Raw genomic sequence first — 9,967 nt, forward strand, 5'->3', positions numbered from 1 at the left:
AGATACAAAACATATAGGTTAGTTGTTTAAAAAAAAAAAACCCACCCCAACTGCCACCAAAAAACAAAAAACCCCCAACAAACTAAAACCCTCTTCTCGAATGCCTTCTTCTACTTGCTAAATAAAAATGTTTCAGGAGTGTTGCTACTCACTATGATTGTTCACAGGAGCTTCAGAGAGAAACAGAGCTGCCTCAAACAGACTGAGCTGCAGGGTCCTAAGCAGCTGGTGTATATGGGGCACACACCAAAGTCCTAAAAGTCAAAGCCTCTCAATATCCTACCCTGAAGCAAGGTAAAGGGAAAGAGACCCCAAAACTTGAAGTAGATGCTTTATAATGAAGAGAGGCATACTACAGTTGGCTCCTAACTAGGAAAGTTAGAGACCAAGATTTCCTTAGCACAACTATGAACATAAAGCAATTGCTAGTGGAGAGCTCGAATTGAGGATAAAAAAAAAATTACAACCCTGACAAAACTTGAACTCTCTCAAAGTTTACAGCAATAGACAGTAATTGTTTTTCACTAGATCTATCCGAGTTCCCAAGAACACTCTCACCAAGTATGTGAGCTACTTGACTTCTGGAAAGGCTAACCCAAGATGAATCAGGTTTGGGTAGAGAGCAGGGTTGGGTATTTGACTGGTCAGATAAAGTTTGGTCAGTTGACTGGTTAAAAATAGGAATAAAATTATAAACAAAAGTTGCCAATATGTCCAAATAATACACAGAAAAAGCACAAGTTTTCCATTAAGAAATGTGTCAAACAATAAAAAAAAAATAGTATTTCTGTCAAGAAAACTACAAAAAAATGCAGTCCCCCCCCCCATAAAATTACGATAATCTTTGGCCAGTCAAAAAAAATATAGTCAGTTAACAATAAGTCCTTCTTTAGGTATGTAGGGAGCAGGAGGAAAAACAAATGAGAGTATGGAGCCATTGCCCAATAACTCAGGAGAGCTGGTTACCGACACTCAGGAGAAAGCTGAACTCCTGAATGACTACGTTGCTGCGGTATTTCACCAGGCCAAGGGGAAAATCATGCCACACAGGGTACAGAATGAGCAGGGCAGGAAAGACTACCTTCCTACTGTTGCCATAGAACTGGTGTGTGATTAATTAAAGAAATTAGACATATACAAGACAGCAGGACTGGATGAACTCTACCCACGAGTGCTGAAGGAGCTGGCTGAAGTCATTGAGAAGCCCCTGGCAAAAACTGTTCCAAAATTCATGGTGCTCTGGAGAGGTCCCTGAGGACTGGCAGAGGGCCAATGTTATGCCCACCTTCAAGAATGGGAGGAAGGAGGATCCGGATAACTATAGACCAATTAGCCTAACTTCTATCCCAAGGAAAAATCCTGGAAAAATTCATAAGGGAGTCTATGTGCAACAGGCTTGCAGAAGGTAGGATTCTGAACGACACCCAGCATGGCTTCGTCGTGGGCAGGTCTTGTCTTACCAACCTCATTTCCTTTTACAATCAGGAAACTTGCCAACTGAATAAGAGAAGATGTTGACACTGTATACCTTGACTTCCAAAAAGCCTTTGATCTGGTATCCCACTATGTTCTCGTGAAAAAATTGGAGGATTGTGGACTTAACTGTGAGACAGTTAGGTGGGTAACAAAGCTGGCTGTGGGATAGGACACCGAGTCCTAATGAACAGATCTATCATCCTGGTGAGAAGAGGCCAGTGGTGTCCCACAGGGGTTGGTCCTTGATCCAGTACGTTTCAACATCTTTAGCAATGATTTGGATGTGGGGGTGAAGAGCGCACTGGCCAAGTTCACAAATGACACCACGTTTTGGGGAGGCGTGGTCACACAAAGATACAGGGGGACCTAGACAGGCTGGCAAGTAGGGCAAGTCAGAACCAGATGAAGTTCAACACTGAGAAATGTAAAGTGCTCCACTTGGGGATGAACAGGCCCCTACACACCTACATGCTTGGCGGCGTCAAACTGACCAGCACTATGAATGAAAGGGACTTTGGGGTAATAACAGACCACAGTATGAATATGAGCCAGCAGTGCGACGCTGTTGCCGGCAGAGCAAATAATATTCTGGCATGCATCAATTGATGCATTTCCAGCAAAACCAAGGAAGTGATTCTTCTGCTCTACTTGGCATTGGTGAGACCCCAATTGGAGTACTGCATTCAGTTCTAGGCGTCACATTTTAACAAGGACATGGTAAAAATTGAGAGTCCAGAGAAGAGCCACCCGTATGATCAGAGACTTGCACGGCAAGCCATACGAGGAAAGGCTGAGGGACCTGGGACTCTTTGGCCTGAAAAAGAGAAGGCGGAGAAGGGACTTGGTAGCAACTTACCGCTACAGCAGGGGAGTACTTCAAGGGCTTCGCAAACAACTGTTCACCAGGATACCCTTGTGGAAAGCCAGGAGTAATGACCACAAACTCCTGGAAGACCGTTTCAGGCTTAAATATAGGAAAAACTTCACACTGAGCATGTCCAGACTGTGGAATAAGCTCCCTCCAGAGGTGGTGCAATCACCTACCCTGAAAATCTTCAAGAGGAGACTGGACAGTCACCTTGCTGGGGTCACCTGACCCCAGCTGTCTTTCTTGCTTAGTGCAGGCGGCTGGACCTGATGATTTTCCGAGGTCCCTTCCAGCCTTACAATCTATGAATATTTTAACCAGTCAACTGACTGGCTTGCCAACCCTAGTAGAAACACCTACTACAAAGCTGACAACAAAAAATATAAGTTAGAAAGAAATGTTAACAAGACTTCAGATGTTAGAAGAACGAGTTGCCAACATCCTATTAAGAGCTGGTGTTTTCAGTAGACTATTTGACCCAATTGGCAGACATCGCAACTAACAGAATAAGACATCAGGTGAATTCCTAATTCAAGGTCAAGAATGGGAAATTTGCAAACAGTTACTTTGTCTGATCCAGAAGCAGAGGTGGTGACAAGGGGAGCTCTTTTGTAGTAGAGATAGATCTGATATTTACTCCTTTGCATAACAAACTGCCAGCTTCAGACCCAACGGATACTTATGCTCTTCCAAAAAAGAAAAAAAGTTCAATAAGTTTGCCAGAGGATAGTGTCTTTGGGACAGAAATCTAGTATTGATCAAAAGACGAAAGCTTAGACAACAGCTTTCAATTCTAGAAATCTGACATTGAGCTTTCATCTTCCATAGATTTTTGCCATCCTTGAATAATCGAAAACAAGGTTGATATCCAAGTCAATGATTTGGTAATGTCCCTCATAGGACATAGGAATTTCCTGATAGGCATGAGTTACCTTTGCTTAAATGCAACTCAAATGACCCATGATGTAAAAGGCTCTGCTCGAAGTATCAAGTAAATGTCTCCTTTGTTACCTGCCTTACAGAAGCCACAGATATATCATGAATATAGGTACCAAGTAAACTGTTTACAAACTAGATGTGTGGATTACAGTTTAGATACAAACATAAATGATCTGACATCCAAGACAAATTAAGTCTGGATTCCAGCATATATGTTTACCTTAGAAAGCAAGCATATGTGGAACTTGTGGCTCTGACAATGCAACAGAGCTGAAGTTTATCCCATGAAAACACAGTATCGTGGCAAGATCATAAAGCAGATGAAAGCAGCACAAGACCATCCTGGATCTCTAGTACCAGTATTTCAGCACCAAGGCAGAGATGCAGTAAAAGGGCCCAATACAAACAGAAATGAGAGCAATACTGCCAAAACTATGTAGCCCTAGTACTGGTCAGATAGTTGTTTTTTTTTTTTTAAATGTACTTATTTAAAATATTCCTCTCTGGAAGTTTGGCAGATACCAAAATGCACTTGACTGCACATACAAAACAGTGAAATAAATCTTGTGTCTCAGTATTAGTGGATGACTATTTCAAAAAGCATTCTTTGTGGCCTTTCTTCAGAAACAAAGCACCGACACTAGTAACTGAAAACAAATCTCCAAACAAAAAGAGTGTTGGGCTGTTTCAAGCTGGAGGCACCAGATCTAAAGTTTTAACCATTTTCACAAATAAGTGGTGCATTACAGAATGAGACCTGGGTAATGCAATTACCTCAATGTGAATATAAGAACTGATGGGAAGATGTTAGTACAAAGATACTCATTCAGAAATCTCTAATAGAGTAGGTACACGAGGGCTTTGGAGCTGACAAAGGCTCCGAGTCCTACTGGGGTTTCGTGGCCAAAAGCCAGTGCAAGTGTTAATGACAGAGTTAAACCTACATGCAACAAAAGGACTGACCCACTGACAATGCAGGTAGCACAACATCTAATATTTGGACCTGGCCCTCGGATAGGAATCCAGAAGCCAGAATTAGGCGATACAGATGTCTATGAAGTGATTAGGAGCAATTAAGTGCCTTGGAGTGGCAAATCCAAGATGTCCACATACTGAACGGAGCTAGCCAATAGGGAACAGAGGACTGGGGCATGTTTTAAATCTTGATCCTTTCCAGAACTGCTTAAGAGCTGCTGACCAGTACCTCTATCCACTTGGGATCCAGATCCCAAATCCTCTCCCAAAGAAACACTTGCATATATTCTTCCAAGAAAACCTGAGCGCAGTCTCTCCTTTTAGGATTAGGCTGGTAGTGATGCTCTTCATTTTTTAAATGAAAAAGTTTAAGCTTTAGAGCACTCTCCCAGAAACAGAAATGGGTTTCAGACCCTACCAGCTGGGTCACCCTTGCAGAAGAGTACCTTAATCAATCTTTCCACTGAAGTTATCCACTACTGTGCAAAGAATGCAAGATTAAGGGAACCAGGGAGCATACATTACTACAGCCTAGTACTCAGCTAGGAGGATAGAAGGCAGTCCTGGATTCTGGCCCTGACTCTCTGCACAGTTTCGGTATTTTATCTTCTGACAACTGCTGAATGTAAAATACATACAATCTGGAGAGTCCAATGAGGTCCGAGGAGCCTTCCCCCTTTGGGTAATGCCTGCATGTCTGATGTATATAGCTAGGAAAACAAAGGAGCTAAAGAAACCTGTCATGACAAAGCTGCCTAACTAAAAATGAAATAGCCTCTGAAAGGGCAGGAGAACTAAAACAGCAAGGATGCCAAGTGCAGTTAGCTCACTGACTGTTAGCAATTAGAAAGGAACCAAAGGCAGTGAGACCAGATCCCCTGTTACGTGTTCTTGTGAGGGATCCAGGCAAACACTGCTATCTAGAATATACTGGAATTCAACAGAAGCATCAATGCCTCAAGTGTAATAGTGCAAGGAACACTGAAAAGGTCATAACTTATGTGACAAGTACTACTTTTTCAATGAAGGTCCTCAACAAGTAATGGGGAAGGAAGTAGTCCTTGCCATCATATGCTACATGACTGTGTTGAAATAGTGGCCAAATGGGGACATGCGAGTGAGGCAAACTGAAGGAAAGGTAGTTGGGTCTAAGATTGACCCAAAAAAATCTCAGGTCCTATACAGGTAGAGCTACAAAACAAACAAAAAACCCCTTCTATTCAGTAAGACCAGACTTTTCAAAGATGAAACTCTTTTTCAATAGTGAGACCTATTAAGTGAATAATATTCCAAACTACAACAGCAGTTATGGTAACCTTTAATAGGGTTGTCCCTCAATATTAAAACCTTGCTCAAGTTTTTACAGATGGGCACTGGATTTATATTCTATCACTGAAAGGTGCCACTACTATATCTTAGCCACAGAGCTTAGTGCTTCTGTTGTGATGGTCCCTCCAAAGATCCACCTCATTTCATCCCTCTCCACTTCCATTCTTCAATGGAAGTTGATCGTTTTATAACAAGAATTCTGCCTTGTTTTAACAAGGGTTCCAGTTTATTTATAGTGCACAAACTAATTGCTGAATAGTTTTTTGATTTTCAAGTATCAAGTTAGTAGTTTCTGAACTTTAAAACACCTTTGTGTTTACCTTATCTGATAAAGGATGTATGGGCACTCCGCTAAACTACTATTATTACTGGTAAGAATTAATGGTGGGGAGGAGTTACATACCATTTTCAAATCCTCATTTTAATTTTTTTCCTCAGCCTTCTGCCTTAGCAGTCTATTATCTATAATATAGTTCATTTAGTACATTTAGGAGACATTTCCTTTGAAAAAATATTAAACTAATATCTTTAGTTAACAATAGTAAAAGCATGTTTTCTTGTGTAGTATTTTGTTAAAGCCCTGTCACTTACTCCAGATAATCTGACATTATCTTGTTACCCATATTTCATTTATGTTTTAATTATAGACTAGGTATGATTTAAAAAAAACAAAAACAAAAACAAACAAAAAACTTACTGTAAACTTGTCCTCCCTTTTCTTCCGATAACCGTATGAATTTTTCCTAAGGAAAAGAAAACAATCAGAAAATGTGTCTAGGGAGGAAGGAAATTGAAAGAAAAAAAATGATGAATTGATATTACACTCATCCTCATTTAAAACAGAATACTGCATGATATCACGGCTTTAAAAGACAGATTATGGGGACAAAATTAAAAAAAAGCCTCATTACAACTAAACAACTTAGCAGTTGTAGTTTTTTTGTTGCATTGTTAAAAAATCATGTTTTCTTAAAGGAAATGTATCTAGGTTGACAAGCTCATCACACCTCCCAATACTTTTCTCTGCATACAACAGTACAAGTTAAATCAACATACGGGATTTGTAGCTTTTTCATTTGAATTCTCATTTTTATTTTAAGGCTAACAAATTTGACTCATGACTTCTGCAAAACCCATTAAAAGTTACTAATCATGTTGTTTATAGATGCAAAAACCCTGCTAAAATAGGGGCAGAAAGAAAGCTACCCTGAAATAATCCTGGAAAGTTTTTTTTTTTAAATACATAAAGTCTAGTGTTTTGGGAGCTTCCTTCCCTGTTCAGATTTGCTCAGTTTTGGCTTCTCCAATTCCAGGCCTGAAAAAGGGGATCTGGAAACTAGAATTCAAGCTGGATTTTTTTCTCTTATTCCCCGACAGTAGATCCTGCAGTCCCAAATCAGCTCTGCTATCCCATTTTCTTTGCCAACTTGAACAAGGGCATGGAGAACCTGGTGATGTTGGTTCAGCTAATGAAATTAACTATATGTGCTAACTAGAATGTACTTAGGTGACCTGCCTATAATGAAAAACCTAGGAAAAAAACTGTTACATAACTAGCAAATATGACTATGCAATAAGTAGACCTGCCACTAAAGTGATGCTTTCAGCAAGCCATTTAAGAAAGCCACAGTACTTTGAACCAGGTCCACAGTCCTGCACATTAAAAGCCACGTAACATTAGGTAGATAACTTTAGAAGAAATCATTTTGATTGAGCCAAAATTAAAATGAAATATTTTTCTAGGTCAAAAAGATTAGAGAATCAACTTTTTTACAATCACAGGACCTACCCATCACTGTTTACCATTAATGTACTATTAAAACAAATGAGCAAATTTAGAGAAAATTGAAGTTTTCCTCTGGATTTGTTCCAAGTTCATCACTTTCTGTATTCACTTCTTTACTGTAGTTTTAGTTTCATTGAGAAAAAAGTCACAGCAACCATTAAAAACAAAACAAAAATAACCTAAACCAAAAAACCAACACACTCTTCTCTCTCCTCCCCTCTTCTCAAAAAAAAAAATGGTTAAACCCAAAAAACCCCACTGAAGGTAGCATTTGTGCTTTCTTTGAAAGGAATTTCTTGGGACTACCAAGACACATTCAGAAGCAGACAATGCCGTAAGGTAGTTCTATAAATAGCTAAAAGGACTCACCTTCCCCTACCCAAACCAGGGGACGAGTCAATATTAGTCTGTTCCATTCGTCCGGTTCCTATATCCCTCTTGGTATAACTTGTAGCAGCATTTTGCATTCGTGTCCTGTTTTGTCCCGGTTGCCTTGTCTGTGGACTTCTGACACCATTTATTAGACGATCAGCAGAAAAGTTGAATATTGTAGGACTATCAAGAAGCCCAGGTCCTCTTTCTGCACTGGGTATTGTATGCCGTATATGTGATTTGCTAGGATTCCTGCAAAGTGAAGAAGTAATATTCATTTTAAAATGTATACTTATGACAGATCTTGTGACGCTTTAGTCTGTGCATTGAACTGCTCAGCTGTTTGTTACATGCTTACATAAATGCTTATCAACAGATCACTCCCACTAAAAAAGCTTTCCTTTTGAAAAGTTATGTCAACTATTTATTTGCAGCAAAATGGAACCTCTGAATTTCTATTTTCAACTGGGGCTTGATCAAAACTATTTTAAGCTTAAACATGTCACATGCCTAAATCTGTGAATCACTGTCATCATTGTGCAAACGTAAATCACAGCCAGGGATGAATCCTGAGACTGTTCGTTTTGGAATCTTTCCTGAAGCAACCGCCAGCCCAGACCAAAAGTTGTAATAATCTGCATTATACAAAACAGTCATTTTTCTATAGGACCTTGGCACAGAAGGGGAGGAAGCCAATCTCTCTGGTCCTGTGGATAGCAGACCAGTTCTTAGCTACCAGACAGACTATTTACCATGTGTAACACGTATGCATTAAAAAGCCACACACAATGGAACATTCCAGCAATATTTAGTCTTTTATCAAATTTAACTTAGTGATTTTCAAGCTGACTGATTTTGCTCTCTTTTCTTTTTAGGCTCGAATAACCTGTGGAGACCTGATATTAAAAATTTATTGCTTTAAAAATGTGATTAAACTTGCCTGTTTCTGGGAGGGTATTGTCTGAGGGAAGCCAATGGAGAAGCAGCTGGCTTGAAGGCTGGAGATGTGAACCCATTGATAAATCCAGTATTTGGAAACGGTGCTACCTACAGAATAATAATAATAAAAAGACACCACATGCTCCTACATTTGTACATTACACAGAATACAATCAAAACAGAGAATTAAATGCGTTGTAATAAAGGTCTTGATCGTCAAATGGTCATGAAAAATAATCCCATGTGGTCTTGTTCCATGGTTCTTTAAAAAGGTAAGGAATGAGAACTTCAGTTCTGCTCTAAACATCTGTACGTTATTCTTCACAATATCCATCCATATGCACGGTCAAGAGACAGTATCCCGAGACATTTTAAATGTTGATCCACTAGTCTCAATTCTATGGTTTAGAGTTTCCTCTATTTTACTACATCATAAACATGCATCGGCACTTTACAGACTGACAAGACAGCTACCCTGCCCTAAGCAGTCTGAACTCTCAAGCCAGATAACACCAGAGCCGGGGCAGAAGGGAAAGGCTACCAAAGTCTCATTAAAATCTCAGACGCTATCAAACTTGAAGTACTTTTTACTGTTAAATACTACAAGACAACTGAATACTAGTTTCTTCCCCATAAGTTCCTTCACTTAATCTAGTTTGTGAGAATTCTCCTCCACTGGCTTCTGAAGGGTCTAATTAAAATTCTGCCTAAAAATGACAACTGTCTGCTTTAGGACCCACTGATTTTTTCATGCCGTACCCCACCACTTTATATATGAAATCACTACCTGCCTTGCTCCCCAGAGAATACGTGAATATAACAGGATGTGCCATGTCAAAGTCCTACTTAAGTTTCAGACAAATTGCCCTATTCTTAGCACTTAGAGATTTCCCTTACCTCAGACCTAGACATCCCTCATTTTAATAAAAAAAGTTAAGCTACATTAAAAAGTAGAAATGTTACTTCTAAAGTTCACTAGCATCAAAACACAAATATCTTGGGGCTGCCTAAACAGTACAAATGGAATTGCTTTCTTGTCATGCTTACTACAAAAGAAATAATTGATATGGTCTTGTTATTTCAAGTTATCCAGTTATTCAAGTTATTAACATTTCAGTTCATGTAAGCATCACAGAGACAAGCTGAGGATTAAATAAAACCCTTTTGAACAGCTATTATGATAGCTTAACACTAACATCACACACACTCGTGTTTGGAAAAATCAAGTAGTGTCACTAATGGAAAACAGGTGCAAAAAAAAAAAAAAAAAAAAAAAACCCCAA

The 9,967-nt window shown here is 39.4% G+C and overlaps 1 protein-coding gene across 2 annotated transcripts in view; it reads right to left on the reverse strand.

Annotated features, from left to right (window-relative positions):
• LARP4B (La ribonucleoprotein domain family member 4B) overlaps positions 1-9,967 on the reverse strand; it is a 76,302-nt gene that overhangs the window by 12,977 nt on the left and 53,358 nt on the right. For both annotated transcript variants that reach the window (XR_002095788.1, XM_019508169.1), the window contains exons 10-12: positions 8,686-8,792; positions 7,743-7,997; positions 6,285-6,330 (exon numbers count right to left, since the gene is read on the reverse strand). Coding sequence is in view for 1 of the 2 variants with exons in the window: in XM_019508169.1 (XP_019363714.1) it covers positions 6,285-6,330; positions 7,743-7,997; positions 8,686-8,792 (408 nt within the window). In the remaining variant the exon portion in view is untranslated. The remainder of the gene's footprint in view (positions 1-6,284; positions 6,331-7,742; positions 7,998-8,685; positions 8,793-9,967) is intronic.

This window comes from Gavialis gangeticus, unplaced genomic scaffold (assembly GCF_001723915.1).
Source record: "Gavialis gangeticus isolate Ggan-Ray unplaced genomic scaffold, GavGan_comp1, whole genome shotgun sequence".
NCBI classification, from domain to species: domain Eukaryota; kingdom Metazoa; phylum Chordata; order Crocodylia; family Gavialidae; genus Gavialis; species Gavialis gangeticus.